This window comes from Penicillium roqueforti, assembly GCF_015533775.1.
Source record: "Penicillium roqueforti strain LCP96 04111 chromosome Unknown scaffold_02, whole genome shotgun sequence".
NCBI lineage: Eukaryota > Fungi > Ascomycota > Eurotiomycetes > Eurotiales > Aspergillaceae > Penicillium > Penicillium roqueforti.
Window position 1 is genome coordinate 1,982,846 of NW_024067566.1, and position 20,909 is coordinate 2,003,754.

The window sequence follows — 20,909 nt, forward strand, 5'->3', positions numbered from 1 at the left end:
TCCAAGCCCAATGCCGAATGCCGATCTACTGCATGAAATCGAGGGACAGCTGGCTCCGGGCAGCTGGATAGCCAATAATATATGGGATTTAATCAAAGTTGGGTTCGTAATTGCGGGCCGTACCCCGACTCATCGGGAATGGCGCCGATCCCGACGAGGCTGTCTCATATTGGAGACGCTCGGGCGGTTTCCAAGACCAACAGTCGCAATGTTGGGAGCATTGCTCAGCCCGTTCTCAACAAGATACCGAAACCGAAAGGATATTGTCAAGTGGAAATTGTGGTGAAGAGTAGGGCGGGTGAGCAGGGTACTGGGAAGTGAGAGCTGGATGGACTGTTACAGGCAGCCCTCGCTAACACAAACCGCCATTTGATACTATTAGTAATCATACCGCGAAAACACCCGGTTGCTATGCCAAAAATCCCAATCGTAGTAGGTATAGCTCTTTTACGTTGAAGGGACAGGGGAGATTACAGGACAGTGTATTAGGAGCTAAGCCGGAAATGGCAACATGTACGTATAGTTACCCAAGTATCGCCCGAATGAGGAGCTACTATGTACCTAATGGGTCTGGGCGCTTTTACGTTAGATACCCAAGTGTCAGAGTTGATACCTACAGAAATAGGCCATCATCCACGCGCTTCTAAACCCCGAAGAATCCGAAGAGCTTCCGTTTCACTAGATCTATAACATACAGCTGAAGTCATACTGAGTCTCGTCTGATATTGTGGCGGAATTGAGCTTGGTCAAAGAATACACCTTTGAAGATAGATATCGGAACACCTATTCTGGCGGACGCAGTCCACAAAAAGAAAGGAAACCACAGATATATCTGCTATAGGAACGCTCATCGACTTTGAAAACAAACATGTCCAGCGGGATCATCCTGAACCAAACCGAGGCATACAAGTACAGCACAATAAAAACATAAAAACTATTTCATAGCACATCCCAATGCATGCTGCCCAAATGGCATTTTATCTCTGCACCATCTGCACCGAGCATTTCATCGTGTCGCACGAACCTCCATTCCCCAGGACCAATCCCAAAATGGATACAGCTGGTATATAACAAGACAGGAACGGCTCGGTGTGAACATCATACCATCAGACAATCATCTGTGCAACTCCCTGGCCACCTAGGGTCTTGCTACCAACAAACTCTTGCTTCGTCAGGCCTGCGAGTGCATAGAAAACAGACGCGATGAGAAGGAAGACGGCACCAGCAATCAAGCTAGAAGCCCTTTCGGCAAGACTGATAAGTTGGACACCACCAAGGACGGCGTAAATGAGGGCGCGCATCCAGTTAGTTGTGAAGCGGCGGATAAAGGAATCGAAGGTCGAGGATGTGGGACAAATTCGGAGGAGGAAGGGCACTTCTATGAAGAGAATGACGAATGCCGAGGCACTGAGACACGTTAGGCTTCGCAATGAATCGCGAGAAATGAATGCGACTCACATGCTGATGACACTGATGATAATCAGAACCACGTTGAATGAAAAGATGTTCGCAATCCCTAGCGCAAGGCAAAGGATAATGCATAGCACACCCGTCCTAGATCTTGCGTCAGACCGATTCATTTATATGCGCAAGTGATTTTCGGGAGTGATTGAAGGGTCCAGGCCACCTCACGAGGTAGCAAATGGCATTTGATCATTTGATCAAAATGCGAAATGCTCTCTCATGACATTATTCAGGCTTGTAAGGACACGGAGTGTTAAGAGGCAACGCGGTAGACTAACCATTGTCCATAGATGCCTAAGAAGACCAGCACGGTTAGCAGGTTGAGATATGGTATTGCAGAATGTGGGAACTTACTGAAATTTCGCGATTTGAACTCCTCAGCTAGCGTCATGGTGGGCTAGCGAAAAGAATCTGGGGAACAAGAGCTGAAGATCACAGATGGGGGTATTCGCGGATGATCAGAGGTGTCAGAGGGTCCGGCAAAGTGTACACGCGGCTGATCCAGGGCGGTCAAAACAAACAAAACGGGCAGGAACGATCGATAATTTTCACAAGGTGAAAGAAAGATCTGGGGATTATGACATTCACTTATGCAGTGTTGTAAATGTTTCTAAAGCTTTTGATAGGATCATCCCGAGGTCGTTTTCTACGCCAAGTCAAATTCCACCCCCTACTAATCACCAGGCAGACGCCAATGGTCAAGACCCCATATAGTCGGTCTCTAGGGCTGATATTTCCACTTATTCCAACGCGTAACACATTCACGGTCTATTTTTGGAATTCTCAAAGAAGCTGGTTGAATAATCAATGAAATCACTACTCACTAACATCTTGAATTGGTTGTTTGGTTGTAACATTTTGCGAATCTGCTTCTTTGTATATATTGCAAGAGAAGAGCACTTTACAAAATCCGAACAACGTAAGATCTACTCCAGAGCTGGAAATATAGTTTGAGGGATATAATATTGTAGTCGTGTCCTTTTATTTTGAAAAATAACACAACATATTATTAGAACACAGTCACGAACGAATAGCATTTCGAGTGCGATGCCTTAAGCTATCAGTATGCTAGGTCTGATAGGATCTTTATCTCTCAGCTTTCTGCATTAGCTCAGAGTGTGAAATTTGGGTGAAGTATCTTCTTCGTCAAAGTCAAGACCAATAAATTCTAGCTATACTGCGATAAAATCCACGACATGGACGGTACCCGGAACCCAGTTTCTACTCTCTGCGTGTATTTATGTATATAGAAATTGAGAGAGATGTCTAGTTATATCAAGGGAGTAGTCAAAGGAGTACGTAATGTAAACCAAACATTTCGTGTCCAGGTGAGCGATAGCACGTTCACTCTCTACCATCCAATCATCAGTTCTTGTATTTACCTCAAAGCATGTATCTAAAGAACGGAGAGCGATCGCCCAGCGAGTCGGGATTCTCAGGATACTCCGAAGGATCCATGGCATCCCGCTTCCGGTTAACACGCTGGTATGCCATACGTAGAATGACAGCTGCTGTCATGCCCACGACAACGAATGCAAGTTCAAGAGAGTGACCAAGGATGTAATTCGGCGCATCTTGAGCACGGTAGAAGTTTGAGGACATAGCTGTTGAGTGAAGAGTATTAGTTTGTTTGTCAAACTCCCAATTGATGCGCGATCCTTACCTCCTGCCAGGTTGCCTACTCCGATGTAAATAGCCATGCCGGCAGCACGCTTGTAGTCGCCTGCCATATTCACACTGAGCCATGTGACGTTTCCGGGGAATGCTGGATAAATTCCTTTTGTTGTGTTAGCTGGAGGATAAGTGTGCGGAGGTTTGTAAATTCTTACCGACAACCGCCAGGAAAATACCAAAGTACATAACACCTGGGACTCCCCGACCAGTAGACGCGAGACAGATGATAAAGCCGATACCAATCATGCCCATAAAGAAGAGAATGAATGGGGATCGCTGCTTGCGCCTGTCTGATACCCAGGCTGCAATAACAGCGATAACCGCTGCAGTGATATAAATTGGTACCTAACATAATGATGTCAATCTCCGCTTCATTATGAAGTAGCTCAGGGACCTTACTGTAAGGAGCTGGGCAGTTGAAGCCTTATAGCCTAGGTCCTTGATGATTGAAGGAAGGAAAAGGGAAATGCCGTATAGCGGACAAGTGATACCCCAGTACACTTTCCACGAATCAGTGAATAATACATTGAATAGCCGAGGACGAACAGAACTTACCGAATAGACCCAACCAAATTTGCCAGTCGGTGAAAGCATCGATGACATAGCGCATTTCGAACTTATCATTCGTTTGATCAATTTCGCGGGAATCTGCCGAGTTTTGAATTCGCAAACTGTGGATCACAAATCGACGCTCTTCTTCAGTCAAAAAAGTGGCAGTTTCCGGGGAGTCGTGAATCGCAAATGGGGCTATGAGTGCCACAATAACTGTAAGAAGACCTTCAAGAATGAAAATCCATCTCCAGCCAGCGTATCCGCCGACACCATCCATTTTCTAGGAATTTCGAAACACATTAGTGAAAAGAATTTCATTGCTGTCAGCAAGTAGAATACATACAGCGATAGCGTATGCAAGAAGCCCAGAGAATGCACCCGCAACACTGGCGGCACTAAAGAAGAGAGCTTGTCTAAACTGTGCTCGATGGCGTGGATACCAGAGTGTAATGTAGTATGCTACACCGGGATACAATCCGGCTTCTATCTCGTTTCATTGCAATCATTAGTCTTGACTAGAACAAGGTGGAGGTTGGAAGGAGGGTAGACATCAACATACCTGCAATGCCCAAAAATAATCGAGCTGCGAGTAGTCCACCGTAATCTTTGACGACTCCCATCAAGGTCTGTGTAACATCTCATTAAATGCTGTTTGCGATCACCCAGAAATTATGTGCGCACTTACCATAACAATTCCCCAAGCGACCATGATCAAGGGGAGCCATCTCGATGGTCTTAACTTCTTTAGAAGTAGGTTGCTAGGAAGTTCGAAAACGCAGTAGGTGAAGAAGAAGACGGTCACTACCCACAATCATATGTCAATTGGCCATTCTTCCTTGAAATCAAATAGCCAAAGGGGTTCATCATACAAGTCCAATTGTATTGCGGTCCCGTCATACGGAGATCGTCAACAAGCCCCTCTATCTTTGCATTTCCGATATTCCCACGGTCCAAGAAGGCCAGCAGATATAGCATGCTCAGCATGGGAATGAGACGGATGTCCATCTTCCGGAGGATAGCCTTTTCATCAACCCCCTCAAAGGTCGGTGAGCCGAGGCTGGATGACTCCGCATCTGTGACAAGTCCATCTTGCTTGAGATCGGCGCTGAATAGGGAGTCTTGGGTGGGTGTATCCTCGAAGTGTTGTGGAGGGGTCTTCTCCGGAGTGTTCTTTGAATCAGCCATGGTGAACAAAGAGAGATGAGAGAAGAGGGAAATCAACCAGCGCGGGACATCGTTTTCCGAGTATTTATACCTATCCTGAATAAGCTTAGCCTAACCCGGGGTAAGTCCGAAAACTGGGGATATCCCTTGGCATGAGGGGTACCACATCGGGATAACACATTGGGGTACTTCCTTGGCGGTTGACCGGCCTCGACGATTCATTTGACCCCGAAAGGAATGTTGAGCGGCGAGTCTATTGATTCTGGGAACTTTTACTAGAGGTTTAATATCTCACATAGTGGGTTATATCAAAAAGGACTACGGAGTACCTATGTGGGGAGTACCCGATATGCGGGGGGACACGGTCCACCCATCGTGACTTGCGGCACAACTTGCGGCACTTAAATACTGTAATGACCATACTGTAGCACAGTCTGCTTCCTATGTCGACTGACAGTATAAACAGCCTTATCTGGGGCTTTGGGTTGTATCCATAATCCAATGTTAAGGCAGAGGCCCTCTCCCAGATCCACCACGATTTCCAAGGTTCAAAGTCAGATCATTTTTATCAATCCATGGATATACATCAACTGGCTTAAATTGAGTGCCAACATGCTACCAGCGACGCAATACTACTTATGCGAAGCCCGTCCTACCCAAAGGAGGGAGACTACCGAGACGTTATGGATATCTCAATTGATTCCCATAAAGCACTGTGTTCTAATTGAGATACGCTAACATGTGCCCTAGAAAACAGGAGCGATATCGACGCAACAACTCCAGCAATCTGGTTGAGCAGCAGGTGTAGTGCAACCCAAAGTAATATTACCAAATTCCCTATGTGTGTACCATTCCAGAAGAGGGCTGGTAAAAACGACTGGACCACATACACTCGCGTTTGGAGGGTTCTGCGGATGGTTGGTGAGTGTGGCAATTAGTCGCGATGAAGGGGAACAATTGTGGAACTGGACACATACATACCACGACTGTAGACGAGCATAGGAGAGCAGCCGGCCAGCAGCCCTGGGTACAGAGCTTGTAATTCGCGCCCGAAGAAATAGGAATGAATGCGGGAATCACGAAGCTTTCGAGAGTATTGTTTGTGGGTAGGGCTTGGGTTTTTAGAAAGAGCAAGGCTAGGACCGATGAGATGGTGAGTTGCATTGTGTTTTGGGAAGGTGAGGGTCTCTTCGTACAAGCCAATCTCAATACAAGCGTGGGGTTCAAAGATTGGGAACGGAATCTAAGGAGCAGCTTGCGGTTCTTATTTATAGCCAAGTCTAGCCGTTGTGCTGCCGTTGTGCTACCGGATTATGCTTGTTCAACCTGGACTCATGAAGAACCAATTGAGGCATTGGATCGCTCGAGAAATCCTAAATGATGTTCTTACTAGCCAATGTTCCAATCTCATCCTGCCAATACAATTAATTATAGTAAACAATATCCTAATACTCATCAGATAGAGGCTCGACCTTACAGTATCGAGGGCACTTAGCCATATTTGCCCCTAGAGTTATATCATCATAGCATAGCACCACAACGTCTTCCTCGACCAGATTGGCCACAGTTACTATCACTCAAGACCATATCATTCAAGGTCACCTCCCATTTACAACACCGCCAATTTCCAAAGCACAATGGCACCAGGCCCGTCGACCAAACCCGACACAAGTACACAATGGGACGACGCATCGCCAATATGTGGATAGCCGCCGGCTTCCCCGTAATCCTATGCGAGAAAGCGGGCAACTACAGCAGCGCAGTGCGCTACATTGAGGAACACAAGGCGAACAAGCCGCTGAACTAGGCACGCACCCCGCTAAGTTGGAAACAACATCCTCCCTACCAGAAGCCGTCAAAGACGCATGGATGGTCGCCGAAGCTATCCCGGAGAACCTGGACATGAAAATCGCGATTATGACAGAGCTGGATAAAAACGCCCCACCGGACTGCATAATCGCCAGCAACTCGTCATCGCTGCGGAGCCGTCAGATATCATCAATACCAAGAATAATTACCGCATCTGCAATGGTCACTATTACATGCCGCCGGACCAGCTGTACTACGAGGTCATGTCGTGTGGCTACACGGATCCTGAGATCTTTCCGTTTTTGATGGAGAAGCTGCCCAGGCTGGGCTCAAGCCTGTGCATGCTAAGGTTGAGTCTACTGGACTGGTGTTTAATCGTATTTGAGCGTCGCTTAAGCGGGAAATTTGCCTTGTCCTGGCTGACGGCGCCAGTGATGCTCATACCGTTGATGACATGTTCAAGAGTTGGTTCAACGCTACCAAGGGTCCTTGCGAAATGATGGATACCGTGTACAATATTGAGGCTGTCTATAGTCAACAGCGTGATCTGGATAGCACTGCCACGGATTGGCTGAAGAAGAATTATGTTGGTAAGGGAAATTTGGGTGCCAAAGCTGGAACGGGTTTACTTGGATAAATAGAGATCATTATCGACTAATTTTCATTTTGCAAGATAAAAGATAAAAGTGTTTTAGAATAGACCATTGAAACTGCAGTTCTGAGAGTTATGACGAGACACCAACTGGAACTAATGATTTATTGGGTATAAGATATAACTGCACTCTCGATTCCGGGAGTATATAGGAACGACCCACGTCGCCTCAGACAGTCCATTACAGCATGACAATGAACTGCAGATCTTCGACGACAGACTATGAAACACGATTCGGACCAAATAGGCGACGGTGACAAGGGAGAAGATGACCCTCGGAGCCAAGTCGCCAGAGTGGTGTACAAGAGGTAAAGATAAAACGAAACGACCAAAATAAAGTAAAATAGGGCATGAGGGTAGGTATCGGGGGTCCAAGGAAAACCGGCCAGGGAATCAACGGTCATCAGAAGTATTAATATGCAGGAGACATAATGATAAAAATTAGGCAAGGAACGTAGTAAAGTGAGGGGGCAATCAGAATAGCACGACGGCAACAGATAAGTGTGCTCTGAAACCTCAGAGGAAAGGGTATAGAGTGAAGGGCATTAGGAGCAGGCCCCAGGGTGTGACTTGCAATCATTAGGGTGTAGCACAGGCATAGGGCCATCAGCGCAGAGGGAGGGGTTGAGCAGTGAAGAAACAGCCAAACTAGGTTAAAGACAATCGCGCGGGCGAAACCTTGACCAAAGAAACAATAATTAAGGGGATTTTCTGCGATGATGGACTTTCCACTCTGCTTTAGCGACACGCATAAACAATTCAGTGTCTTTGATGGGAACCCAGCTGGTGAGGACTTTCATGATATTCTCAAAGTCGGACTCGAGAATGATGTCACGCATGCCATCAATAAGGGCAGCAGATGAAGCATGCAAGACGTCAAGGCCTTGGCCAAATGTCCTTACGTTATCATTAGTGGGGACTTTGTTCTTCGATCCGGAGGATACGGAGCGGCCAGTGTTGTCTTCGGCATCACCAAGGAGCATGAAGACATCCCACACCCGAAGTTGAGCTGGGAAGGGGATCGAGTAATTGAAAAGTGTGAGGTACCAGCGAGTGCCGTAGGCTGTGGGTGGGATTCCGACCTCGTTCTGAAAAATTAAGCGTTAGTAGACACTCCTCGTGTTTCGAGCGAGATTGACTTACCAGTTTCGTGGCCACTTCACCTCCGGCGAGCCACTCTCGTTCAAAGTCGGCCAAGGCCTCCATTAGTCCAGCAAAGCCGGATTTGTACAGCTCTTCCAGACCTCGCAGCTGCCACAATCTGACGAGCATAATAAAAGAATGCTCCTCATCGTAATATGCTAGTAACGTAGCCGCGAGAGTTGCCATTCCCTGTACGTAGCCAGTGTCAGGGAAATATAGTGACATGGCGTGAAGGACACGGAACAATAGTCTTTGGCCACCCCGATAGCGCCTCCGAAACATTATATGGCTGGAGATAGTTCGCGGTACATCGATATCAATCTGGACATCGTCCGGTGATGAGATGAACTGGAGTTCATTGAAGGCTTCGATGAGCTCGTCCGCAGGTGCGCTGCCTTTGTGGCGCCGGGCACTGGCTTCAAGGAATGAGTACCAGGCCGTTGACCGCCACCGATCTGGAATGCCTTTCCAAGTTCGCTCGATTAACTTTGAGCTCTGAGTATCGAACTCAAAGGTCATACCGCCGCCGTCCTTGGTCTTCTTAGTCGGCTTAGCCATCTTGGTCCATTTGTCCTCACGTCGCCACTCCTTCCTTCGCATCGCGCGAGTAAGTGGTGCACCTTCCTTCTCACCAGATGGAGTGGGTAGAGTGAGCATGTCAGCCGCCTCATCTTTGGCTTTTCGGTCTCGGTTGTGAGGCAAATGATTGGTAGCGGCACGCATACGAGATGTCGAGCGGCGCAATGGCGGACCATAGTTGCTCTGTGATGAAGATGGACGCGCACTCATAGAAGTTTGGGATATTTTGCGGACTAGAGACGCACCATTGAAAGAACGGTTACTGGCTGGAGCGGTTGGTGGACGAATTGAACGTTTCCGGCGAGGTGTCTCAGAAGCTAACAGAAGGCTAGTTGTAACTCGCTGGAGCGGGTTTATATCGGAACCCTTGGAGTTCTTTGCAGGGCGAATGAAGCCATAACGATCGACTTCTTCTGCACCGACATTTTGCCAATATTCAGCACCACCTGCTAGCTCCTGTGTTTCCCTCTTAATTCGCATACGCTCCACTTCGCCAGACGTCCTTGGTTTGAGTTCATTCCCAGCCTCATCCGTCTGAGCAGAGTGTGTTTCAGAGGTTTCAGTATCCGGGACCGCACCCTCTTCCCACAAGACTCCGTTCTCTGAGGCCATTGCTCTCGCAACCTCGGAGTCGGTAACATTTTCTTCGCCCTTCTCATACATCAGCCTAACTCGCCGTGACAACATATCTTCGTCAGCCGAGATTGCTCTGCTGGGAAGACTAGTCTGTCTCGGGCGAAGAGTGCCTTGAGGTTTGACGTGCCGTGGAACTGCTTTCGGTGCTCCGTTCTCTCCTTCTGGCTTGCTCATGGTAATGGCAGGGGGTGGCGCACTTTCAGATGTCTGTCGATCCAACTGTGGATCGCAATCCACATCCGATATTTCCTGGGCTGGTCGGCCTAATTCTTGACAGGGTTTCTGAAGAGGCTCCTCTTCTTCTAGATTTTTGTGGGGCGAGTCTGGTTGTTCGGGCTGCTCTTCCAGCTTCTCCTGGGGTGTTTTTGGGCGCGGACGTTTCGCATCACTCTTGATCAGACTTCCACGATTGGAAAACTTTAGCGACTTATCCAGACCACCCAAAGAGGCCGTCGGTATTTCTAAGGGAATACCAGCGAAAGGGTGCTCGATTTGAGGCACTGGCGGAGCCTCTTCCAAGCTAAGTCTCCTCTCCATCTCGAGTGACCGTTTCCTTAAACCACCCCACTTTCTTTCTGACCATCGAGAGCCTGGCCTCGAGCCTGGCCTCGAGCCCGGCCGTGAGCTAGGACGGAAGTTTGGTTCATTCACCAGAATGCTAGGCACGCTGCGCAAGGAGGGCGCGCCCTCCGACCGAATCGTTCGAGTTTCGTCACCAACGGACACGGATGGTGCGAGCCGGGAGAACATGAGCACGGATGCACGATCATTACTCGGACCGGCTGACGCGGCGCTCGTGCTTAAAGATCGGCCATTGGAGGCTATTGGCGCATCGGCTGTGGGCAACGAGCCCGACCGGATTGCAAGAGGGGCGTCAACGGTATTTTCAAAGGGCACGGCGTGAATCGTCGGATTGGACTCCGATCGATCGTGCGATAACGATACAGAAACCTCATTCACCATTATCCCGGCATGACTTGCGAATCTGCGCGTGGGCTAGAATCGCGTGAAAGAAAGGAGTGTAGGGACGAGGCGAAAGGGGTGGAGGCCAGATTAAGCGAAAATGGGGATCAAAGTAGAAAGGAGCGACAAGGGGAAAATCACAAAGGAAGTTCAGTAGAACAGAATCTCCAGAATTAAAATTGAGAGATACCTGGAGGCGTGGAGTTATTTTGGGTCGGTCTTGGCGCTCTCCAGGTCAGTTCTGGCCTTCAACGGGGCATCTTCGGAGTTTCCGTCATCTCCTGGCTACATGTAACACGTATATCTATGTAAATAGTATACGTATACGTGTTCAAAGTATCTATGTAGCCTGACTATCTCCCTACCATCCTATGAGGGATTCTCAACGTCCCTCTTCTCCCTCATTTCCCCCTCAAAATAGATATCAAGGGGTTTGTCCCACCTCTATGGGCCGTGTGTGGATCGTGAGAGAACAAGGAGTGTAAGTGGAGTACGCTAGTTCGACTCCGTAAGTTGCTTACATTAGAATGCCCAACGGTGGGATGTGACATGAAGAGGTAAGCTGTTTAATTGTATCCGCGTATACCCAACTATGGAGTACATGGAACAACACAGAGTATGTTGTAGATGCTGTTGAAACCCTCAATTCCCCAATACGCCCCAGATGTACAAAACACGTGGAACTCCTGTAGCCGAGGCTTGGACAACCGGCCGTTAGCTGTCAATGCTCAATGTAGTCAAAAGGGGAAAATACCCCCAGCTAGAACCAACGTAAAAAAAAGTATCATGAGGGCGTGAAACGGTCAATGCAGTGACCCAGTGTTAAATGCAGCTCAACTCATAGCTGCTGACCCGATGGCGAGTCGCGATTTGGTCGAGTCCGATCCACAGGCTCTTTAGGCAAGAGTTCGATCTGACGGACCAGGAAGCTCTTCTCATCCATAAATTGATCGTCGTCAGTTCGGTCCTCCAAGAACTTAGGCAAAAACCTCAACAGTCGATCACGGTTATTGATCAGAATTCGTTGCACTGCCACCGATTTGGTCGGATTGGCAACAAACACCTAGTCCCTTATCAGAGCAAGCCCTCGTCTGTTTTCGGAGCCATTTGAGGGCAACCTTACCTTGAACACATGAAACCCTTCGTATTGTACCATCTTGCGATCGTCCCGTAGCAGTTTCATGCAGAGCTTGAGATTATCTCCACTCTCCACGTATGCCATCATCACGTTGTAGTTCGCACGGTCCAATAGGATCTCCCCCAGAAGTTTGATGCTTTGACGCTTGGTCACATACGAGTCCGAGTGGACCAGGATGTTATTAAACCGCCCGAAAAATAGTTCAAAATTGGCTGCGAGGTACGAGGTCACGAGGCTCTTATGGTGGGTCAAAATCTCCTGTAGAAGATATGCCAGTCAGTCACTTATTATCAACCTTGGAATAGGATAGGTATCGTTCTGGAAATTACCCTGAATGTCGTGAACGCATCTGCGCTGACTTCGAAATTGCTCTTGTCGATCCAATCAAAAAATCTCCAGAACACACCATCTCCTCTCTGCGGCTGGTTGGGCTTCACGTCGGATAGTCGTATGGCCGGCTCTCCTTCATTGGATTGATCATACAAAACAATCGCAGTGATGACATCGAATTTCAATGCCTCTCGGAGAATGACACCACATGGCATTGCACTTTGACTCTGCATGTAGCCCCGGCATAACTCGACGATGATTTCTGGTCGATGGTGGACAAGGTATGAAATGACGGGAGGATCTTTTTCGGCGGCATATGAATTAGGTCGGAACCGAAGTATATGGGAGAACACGGTCTGGGTGTCTTTTCTGGCTTCGAAGGGAAGTAAATGGATGCTTTGGGCTAGATCAAAGAGTAGATCTTCCTGAAGGGTTGCTTGTACGAGTGCATGGACTTGATCCACAGACGCGGCGACCTCTAAAACAGAAGATTGTTGGGTTAATTTTACATTGCTCGTTAGGTGCTACTTCCAGGATACCCACCTGGTGTTCCTTGGACTATCACCTTCATTTGACTGAGTTGCTTAGCCAGCTCCTCTTCGGCCTAGTTCATTCATTAGTCGATTGTTCTCCCCAGCTGGATGTCTCCAAACGAACCTTGGGAGCATTCTGGGAGTCATGGATCCTCAGTAATAGCTCCTTGGTTGTCCGGACGATATCAGCAGGTTGCCGAGACCGGCCGCGATTGAAAAAGAAAGCCATGGTGAGATGGGAAGAATATGCGGCAAATTTAGAAAGAAACTGGAGATGAATGCGACATGGGATAAGTTATGATTGCAACGGAAGAATCAAGATCGAGTCCAAGGGGAAGCAAATGTGATGTATTCGATTGCAAGTTGCCCAGGTGCGAATAAACAAACCGGCGGGGCAACGGGGAACTTACCGCCTAGGCACACGCCGATAACGTTTTTTTTTTTTTTTACGATAAGGTTGACACAGAAATATGATCATGATACATAGCTTGATAGCCAAATCCTTGAGAGCTTGTACATAAACATGTCGTGACCCTCACAACACTTCATACTCCGGTTTCATTCTTTCCACCATGGAACCTGAACTTACAAAAAATGTCAGAAACTCTGAACATGACGAGCCATGAGTCTTTCTTTCACCTCGACATTAATACCATTTTGCCATTTATAAGGGTATTCAAGAACTTACAAGCCCTAATTCAAATACGCCTGTTCTCTCTATCGAGATAGCACCTAGTATCACTGTCTCCCTTAATTGCCCCTTGGGTATCCTCGTTACAGTTCACCGAGAGGAAGATGGCATCAATAAGCCCTGCATTTCCCGCTGGGACGTGCACTGTGACGCATGGGGTCCTTTGGGCTTTATGCTCTTCAGACATACACCACAAGGTCTGAAAAATATCGAAGGAAATCACCGTTCCGAGACTTTGGAGTATACAGAATGGGATGGGCATTTTGATAGGCTTCTCCCTGGCCAATGTCTCCGAAGGAACTTAGTGACCTCCTCCCAGTTTGCAATCAGCTGATCCCATGTGAGAAATAAGAGCTGCTCTAACCAGGCGCTGAATATGCTCTTGGTCGAGTTTGTTGTCGTTGACAACACATAAGATTCCTAGCATAGGCTTACTGCTTGCTATCTTATTTCCCGATCAAGAGATCTATTCTGTAGTATACTCCGTAGTTATAATCTTAAAACCACTAGTTACTCCGTACAACTTAACTAACAAGTGAGGCTAACTGACCGATTATCATATCACGTGTTTTAGTGGATCACCGGTCATCCATGGATGGGTCCCATAGGTCAGATCAAATGTCGTCTCCGCTTTTTTTTTCTGTATCAAAATGATCTCTGCCCCTCCCCCTCCAAGGTTGAAACAATTTGTTATTGTCTTATAATTCATGTCAGCCTCTAATATCGTGAACCCACCCGTGGGTGAGAGTTTCCCTGACTCCCAGTCAGTATCGGATTCGTCCGATTCCAGCAACGAGGAGGGCTGGGAAGATGTCGAACCCGATGAGGAGTCGCAGCCTGTGGTTGGCCTTTTCACTAGCCAGGTCTTCCCCGATGCGCGCTCAATGCTGAAGGAGTGCAAGGAAAAGTACAATTTCGATCTGCTGAAGATTCAGAAGGACCTTGGTATTTCCGGCTTCTACTCTTGCGGGATTCAACAATTGAGGCTAACTTCTTTTTCCCGCTTTTAGATTTGGATTTCCTCGACAACATCAAGTTGGTCAACTACGTCCGTACTGAAGTCAAGAACGGAAACAAAAACCCTGATGTCTCTTCCAAGTCCAAATTCGAGGATGAGGTCTATCTCAAGCCCGTTTTGGAGGATGACGCTCTCTTGTATAGCTTGGACGACCTTACCGAAGAGCAGGTCGAACATGCTGTCCCCGCCACCGAGACAAACCGACAGGTTCTCGAACTCCAGGAGAACTTGGAGCGATTGCAGACCCAATTCTCCGAGTACCGTCTTGCTGTGCAGAAGTCGATGGATGACCAATTGTCGAAAGAGGATGATAAGCTTGCAGAATCCAACCCTCTGCCCTCAGCTAAGGCTGTCGACAGACTGCAGGATGCTGAAGATGGATATTTCGTATCTTACGCTTACAACGGTAGGGTTTCTCGTTGAACCTTCGATGCATATAATACTAACATAGTCCAAAGGCATTCATGAATCTATGCTCAAGGACACCATCCGTACCGACTCTTACCGCGATTTCGTCTACGAAAACAAGCACGTTTTCAAGGACAAGGTTGTTCTTGATGTTGGCTGTGGCACTGGTATTTTGTCCATGTTCTGTGCCAAGGCTGGCGCAAAGAAGGTCATTGCTGTGGACAACTCGAACATCATTGACCGAGCTAAGGAAATCGTTCATGACAATGGCCTTGAAGATGTGATCACGTAGGGCTCATAATCATCCCGCAATGAAGAGACAGTACTAACTCATATTAGGTGTATCCGTGGAAAGATCGAAGAAGTTACTTTGCCCGTCGAAAAGGTTGACATCATCATCTCTGAATGGATGGGCTATGGTCTTCTTTTTGAAGCCATGTTTGATTCCGTCATCTACGCCAGAGATCGTTATCTCGCCCCCGATGGTCTTATGGCTCCTTCGCATGCTACCCTGCGCCTTGCTCCCTATGCCGACCCGGATTTCATCGCGTCGCACATCTCCTTCTGGAACAATGTCTATGGTTTCAAGATGGACAGCATGCTTCACAAAATCTATGATGAGGCTGTGGTCCGCAGCAACCAGCCCACGACTATTGTCGGAGAGTCTCAGATTTTCTTGACTCTTCCGCTGCACACCATCACTGTCGAGGAGCTGTCGTTCCTGAAGGAATTCAAGGTCACATTGAACCAGGATATTGATGCCTTGGATGGATGGGCTATCTGGTTCGACATCTTCTTCATGCCCTCCAGAGAGTCCGTTCTACCTGAGAATGCCATCCCCTCAGATATGCAAAAGAAGGGAATTGTCTCGTTCACCACTGGTCCTGATGGAACCGAGACCCATTGGCAGCAGACTGTCCTTCTCATTGACCATGCCAAGGATCATGGTAAACAAGGTTCCCAGGCCTTGAAGAAGGGCCAGCTCATCACCGGCAAAATTGGTTACGAGAAGACGGAGAAGGGCTCTCGAGGAGTGGACATCAGTGTTCAGTGGGAGTCCGATGCAAATGAGAAGGGGGTCCAACTATGGAGCCTTGTATAGGATCGACTGATCTTTTGATACGTTTTCTGATGAACCAAAAGAGATATGACCACCTACATAGAAAAGGACGGCCCTATTATCTAGGTGTCGTTTATTTGACCTAGTGAATACAAAATGATTCAGATTTAGGAACAAGCAATGTAATGGGTATCTTTGTCGTAGTTCAGGTCATGATCTCGTATAAAAAATAGAACATCTAGGATTGATTCTTCGCTTCGGGGATTTCCCGCCTAGCAGTCTCAGGACGTTTATCGTGACGATGACTATGACTGCGATGAGAGGAGTGGTGATGAGAGCGACGATGAGAGCGATGGTGTGAGCGATCTCGACTTGAATCTTGACGGCGACGATGATGTCTGTCAGAACTTCTTCTGTTCTTCTCACGTTCTCTGTCTGGCGCATCCAATTTGAACCCATCGAGGCTGTTCACTGACGGGGATCGCCTTCGCCGATGGCTTGACTGCCGTGCCTCTTCGGATTTCAAAATTTCGATTTCTCTTCGCTTTTCGTCATTCCATCGCTTCCGTTCCTGCTCTGTTGTTTTCAACTGACGCACACCCCGCTTTATGGCTGCGAGTGGGTCATTCGCACTCATACGAGCCTGTGTCCTCTCTTTGCGCCTTGGATCCTCGTTACCCCACACATCTTTCTCGGGCATTGACCCTGGCGCTGTTACATCTTGTTCCGTAGAGGAATACCACGGTTTCTGACCAATAGTCTCCTTGAAGCCTGCGGCGTTGGAAAACCTCATTGTGTATTGGTCTTCATAGCTGCGTTTCTTGCGTGCCGCTTCAGCCTCCGCTTCGATATTTTTTTCAGTTTTCGCACTTGTGGCTGGGAAAAGATTGATATGGCCGGCTTTGTCTAGAATCGGTGCTTGTGCTGCGTCAGCCTTGCGAGAGGCGAGCATCAACTCTTCCTGCTTAGCAACTGCTTGTGCCGCATCCTCCCGAGCGTAGCGTATATCTCGATCCGTGTCATCTTCCCCAGCAACTCGCCTTCTCTTACGAAATCCTCCAGCATCGCTGGTGGACTTTCTGTCTGACCGAGCCCCGGGTTCAGATGACAGATGGGAGGGCGCCGGTGGAGGTGTAGGCGGCCGTTCGCCGCGAAGAATTTTGATCCTGCGTTCGGCATCGACCTCCTGCATGATGCGTTCATCTTCTTCCTCGCGGGCTTTTGCTTGCGCCTCGTCGCGCCTGACGCGCGCGACATTATCGACATTGTAAACGTTCCATGACTTTTTGCCGAGGAGATGGCTATGAGATAATTAGCCGCTTTCGCAAATATCATAAAATCGAAAGAAAATATCCACTTACAGAGGCATCTTGCAAATTGGCTGACTGTTGTATGGACGCGCTCGATAGCAAAGAGCTGGTCTTATCGATAATGACGTCCCCACGGGCCGACGCTGTTCCCGGTGGCCAAAGTGGCCCCGTCTACAGCTCTACGGTTCCAACCCTCTTCTCTTCCCTTCATGATTAATTTGCTTTGGATATCAGCATATATCCAGTAAATTCTTGGACATCACATTCTGAGAATTAATCCTAGGTCATCCGCGCTGCAGAGCCGACTGACTTATAGTTGCCTGCTCCTTTGTCGACACTGTCGCTAAAGCAATAGTTTCAACGGTTCTCCGGTCAACTTCTCTGATTAGCGACAATCAAACGGTTTATCATGTTCAATCGCGGCAATATCCCAAATCCGTTCAGTTCCAGCGGACAATCGTCCCCGCAGGGTCACTCGCACCCCAACCAAGCACCCCCACGGTATGATATCGACCGCTCCCCCTCAGGCTATGCGACTCCTATCCGCGATAACGATGTGCCGATGGCTAATATATATAATTATTTAAGCAGTTACGGAGGCCAACCTCCACCAGGAGGAAGACCCGCGCCGCAGATGCCTCCTAGGATGCAGTCCGGACAAAGAGGTGGGGGCCAGACTTGGACTCTTCATCCCAGCAAGAGTCCGAACGAAAACTACACATTTGGAAACCTGTGAGTATAATCTAGCTGCTTTGTCTTCTCGGAGACTGATACACAATAGCGTTGCTGTTTCGCCGCAGGACATCCCACCCTCACGAGATGGCACCGACGTCCTCCTCCTTATCAATGACCTCTTCGTCTTCTCTGCTCGCCCTCTCGATGGTTTCCCTCCCGGTTTTATGAGCATGTCGGATCCTCAGCGAACATGGGCCAACATTGGATTGAGGGATGCGATCAAGGTACAATTGTACGATCCGTTTAGCCAAGGCGGACAGGCCTACCTGGGCTCCGCGGATATTGAAGTCAGCTTCGCATCTACCAAGAAGAGAGTTGAAGCACCTTATGACCAGGATGAATTGGCACAGGCGGTGATCAGGGTTAGTCAACTTCGTCTCAGCCACGAATGTATGCTAATAGAACCTAGAACTTTGAGAACCAATTATTCTCACCTGGCCAGAGAATTCTGATGGATAATAAGAGTATCCCACTCTTACTGCAGGTCAAGACCGTTCAGCGGGTTGATTTGACATCAGAGAAGGCCGATCTCAGTTCTGGACAAGTCGAAACCGATCCTTCAGCCAGAGGTATTCTCACACGGCACACCCAACTCAACTTTTTCAAGGATACCCAGACTGGTATTAACGTGAAGCCATCTAATCGCCGCCCGGCGGCTAACTCTATCATCCAACCGGGCTTCAAGTTCCAGGATATGGGTATCGGTGGTTTAGACTCCGAGTTCAGTACGATCTTCCGTCGTGCTTTTGCGTCTCGCATTTTCCCCCCTGGTCTGGTTGAGAAACTTGGTATTCAGCACGTTAAGGGCCTGTTACTTTATGGACCTCCAGGAACGGGTAAAACCCTCATCGCTCGGCAAATCGGAAAGATGCTTAATGCGAGAGAGCCCAAGATTATCAACGGTCCAGAAGTTCTCAACAAGTACGTGGGTCAGTCGGAAGAAAACATCCGAAAATTGTTCGCGGATGCCGAGAAGGAGTATAAAGAAAAGGGCGACGAGAGTGGTCTCCATATCATCATCTTCGATGAGCTGGATGCAGTTTGCAAGCAGCGTGGTAGCGGCGCTGGCGGTGGCACCGGTGTCGGCGACAGCGTGGTCAACCAGCTGCTTTCAAAACTCGATGGTGTCGACCAACTGAACAACATCTTGTTGATTGGTATGACCAATCGAATGGACATGATTGACGAAGCTTTGCTGCGTCCCGGCCGTTTGGAGGTGCACATGGAAATCTCGCTCCCAGATGAGCATGGCCGAAGCCAGATTCTCAACATTCACACCGAGAAGATGCGAAAGAATAACGTCATGGATAAGGATGTTGACTTGGCCGAGCTTGCTCACTTGACCAAGAACTTTTCTGGTGCTGAGATCGCAGGTTTGGTCAAATCCGCCTCGTCCTTTGCTTTCTCCCGCCACGTCAAAGTCGGCACTATGGCTAGTATCAACGAGGACGTGGTAGACATGAAGGTCAACCGATCCGACTTCCTCCACTCTCTTGATGAAGTCAAGCCTGCATTTGGTGTGTCCGAGGAAGAGCTGTCCAGCCGCATTCCATACGGCATTATCCATTATTCTGCGACTATCAGCGAAATCCTGCGGGAAGGCGAGTTATTCGTCAAACAGGTTGGAGTGGCTGAGTCAACTCCACTTTTCTCTGTACTGCTTCACGGTCCTCCTAGCAGCGGCAAAACTGCTCTAGCAGCACAGATTGCTATTGACTCCGGCTTCCCCTTCATCAAGTTGATCAGCCCCGAAGACATGGTTGGTTTCAGTGAGCCAGCAAAGATCTCACATATCAGCCGAATCTTCGACAGCGCCTACAAGAGTACCACAAGTATTGTTGTCATCGACAACATCGAACGAATCATCGACTGGGTGCCGATTGGTCCTCGCTTCAGTAACAGTGTGCTGCAAGCCATCATGGTTTTCCTGAGGAAGCAGCCAACTCACGGACGTCGTCTGTTGGTTTTGGCTACGACAACTGAGCGTGCGTTGATGAAGCAGCTGGACATCTACAACTCCTTCAACTCGGATATTATGGTTCCCAATGTTAGTTCCTTTGGTGAACTACGGTTTGTCATGGAGAAATCGGGTGCATTTGATGCTCGGGAGATTGCGCAAGCCCTCGAGTCAGTTGGTGGACTTGCGGATGACGGGCGCTTGAGTGTCGGCATCAAGAAGGTCCTCTTGGGCATTGAAACGGCCAAACAGGATTCGGACAAGGTCGGCCGCTTTGTTCGTGTTATCAACCGCGCTATTGAGGAGGAACAGAGCTTCCAGTAAACACTGTTTATAACGGGCTTTCTATTACTGAGTATTAGAATTAAAATAGTTCTGAAGTATATATCTGTTTACAATCCTAGTTTTTCTTTTGTTGGTATCTTCAAAGTTCATCTCTAGGCAAGCCACCAGGCTAGAATCCGAGAACTTATCAAACGCCAAATGACCCCATTCAGACTGACATAACGTTATCTCAGAACTGTTTGATAAATTCTTTCTTTCATTTTGACGTTATGTTTATCCAATGGCCGAGCCTTGCTAGTTTGTCATGTTGACTACTTGTAAACAACCCACGCAAAGAAGGTTCTATTTATATAAATCAACACGTCAAGTGTTCGAACTTCCTATGAATTTCAGCCTTGATTTGGCTCGTATCGGACTGTAAGTGACAACCGTTTTGGTGTGTCAGGCCAAGATATATCGGCCGTCAATGTCAATCTCGCAGTTACACAATAACATACCATACAATGATCAGTGGTGCCCTATGCTCTAGTTACAGTCCTAGAGGGAATCAGGCACACTTCAACGCCTGATATTACAGGTTTACAGGCAGCAATTCCTAGACCATACCGAAAAACACGTAAAACCAATACCATTTAGAGGCACCGCTCGACTATACTTCAAGATACGCAAATTCCTAGCCAGCATTTACACAAAGACCTAAGCAAAAGAGCAAAAGCGCGCCAAACCAAACAAAGAAGCAAAAAAAAAACATAAGAAATCCATCCTTCATCCCAAGATCGCAATTTTTGTTCATGTCAAGGGGGTTGCC

The 20,909-nt window shown here is 48.1% G+C and overlaps 7 protein-coding genes across 7 annotated transcripts; 2 read left to right on the top strand and 5 right to left on the bottom strand.

The window, feature by feature from the left end:
- Positions 1 to 1,106: 1,106 nt before the first annotated feature.
- LCP9604111_2225 (Tvp18 family protein) lies at positions 1,107 to 1,855 on the bottom strand (the record flags this gene model as incomplete). The annotated part of the gene is made up of 4 exons (XM_039069679.1): positions 1,107 to 1,407; positions 1,459 to 1,554; positions 1,743 to 1,758; positions 1,819 to 1,855. 4 exons carry the CDS (start codon positions 1,853 to 1,855, stop codon positions 1,107 to 1,109), a joined length of 450 nt encoding a protein of 149 aa, XP_038932352.1.
- A 992-nt stretch (positions 1,856 to 2,847) lies between these two features.
- On the bottom strand, positions 2,848 to 4,875 carry LCP9604111_2226 (allantoate permease family MFS transporter; the record flags this gene model as incomplete). Its single annotated transcript, XM_039069680.1, has 9 exons — positions 2,848 to 3,068; positions 3,128 to 3,241; positions 3,294 to 3,483; positions 3,538 to 3,638; positions 3,694 to 3,970; positions 4,034 to 4,173; positions 4,250 to 4,316; positions 4,376 to 4,491; positions 4,560 to 4,875. The coding sequence occupies 9 exons, from the start codon at positions 4,873 to 4,875 to the stop codon at positions 2,848 to 2,850; spliced, it is 1,542 nt and encodes a 513-aa protein (XP_038932353.1).
- Positions 4,876 to 8,013: 3,138 nt separating this feature from the next.
- On the bottom strand, positions 8,014 to 10,636 carry LCP9604111_2227 (putative TBC domain protein; the record flags this gene model as incomplete). The annotated part of the gene is made up of 2 exons (XM_039069681.1): positions 8,014 to 8,403; positions 8,459 to 10,636. The coding sequence occupies 2 exons, from the start codon at positions 10,634 to 10,636 to the stop codon at positions 8,014 to 8,016; spliced, it is 2,568 nt and encodes an 855-aa protein (XP_038932354.1).
- An 838-nt stretch (positions 10,637 to 11,474) lies between these two features.
- LCP9604111_2228 (Mo25 family protein) lies at positions 11,475 to 12,866 on the bottom strand (the record flags this gene model as incomplete). The annotated part of the gene is made up of 5 exons (XM_039069682.1): positions 11,475 to 11,699; positions 11,760 to 12,032; positions 12,104 to 12,582; positions 12,648 to 12,708; positions 12,762 to 12,866. 5 exons carry the CDS (start codon positions 12,864 to 12,866, stop codon positions 11,475 to 11,477), a joined length of 1,143 nt encoding a protein of 380 aa, XP_038932355.1.
- A 1,169-nt stretch (positions 12,867 to 14,035) lies between these two features.
- Positions 14,036 to 15,856, top strand: LCP9604111_2229 (protein arginine methyltransferase RmtB; the record flags this gene model as incomplete). The annotated part of the gene is made up of 4 exons (XM_039069683.1): positions 14,036 to 14,273; positions 14,339 to 14,752; positions 14,805 to 15,042; positions 15,094 to 15,856. The coding sequence occupies 4 exons, from the start codon at positions 14,036 to 14,038 to the stop codon at positions 15,854 to 15,856; spliced, it is 1,653 nt and encodes a 550-aa protein (XP_038932356.1).
- A 196-nt stretch (positions 15,857 to 16,052) lies between these two features.
- Positions 16,053 to 17,183, bottom strand: LCP9604111_2230 (uncharacterized protein; the record flags this gene model as incomplete). Its single annotated transcript, XM_039069685.1, has 2 exons — positions 16,053 to 17,115; positions 17,176 to 17,183. 2 exons carry the CDS (start codon positions 17,181 to 17,183, stop codon positions 16,053 to 16,055), a joined length of 1,071 nt encoding a protein of 356 aa, XP_038932357.1.
- Positions 17,184 to 17,533: 350 nt separating this feature from the next.
- Positions 17,534 to 20,140, top strand: LCP9604111_2231 (AAA family ATPase SEC18; the record flags this gene model as incomplete). The annotated part of the gene is made up of 4 exons (XM_039069686.1): positions 17,534 to 17,625; positions 17,713 to 17,856; positions 17,906 to 18,221; positions 18,269 to 20,140. 4 exons carry the CDS (start codon positions 17,534 to 17,536, stop codon positions 20,138 to 20,140), a joined length of 2,424 nt encoding a protein of 807 aa, XP_038932358.1.
- Between the last annotated feature and the right edge of the window lie 769 nt (positions 20,141 to 20,909).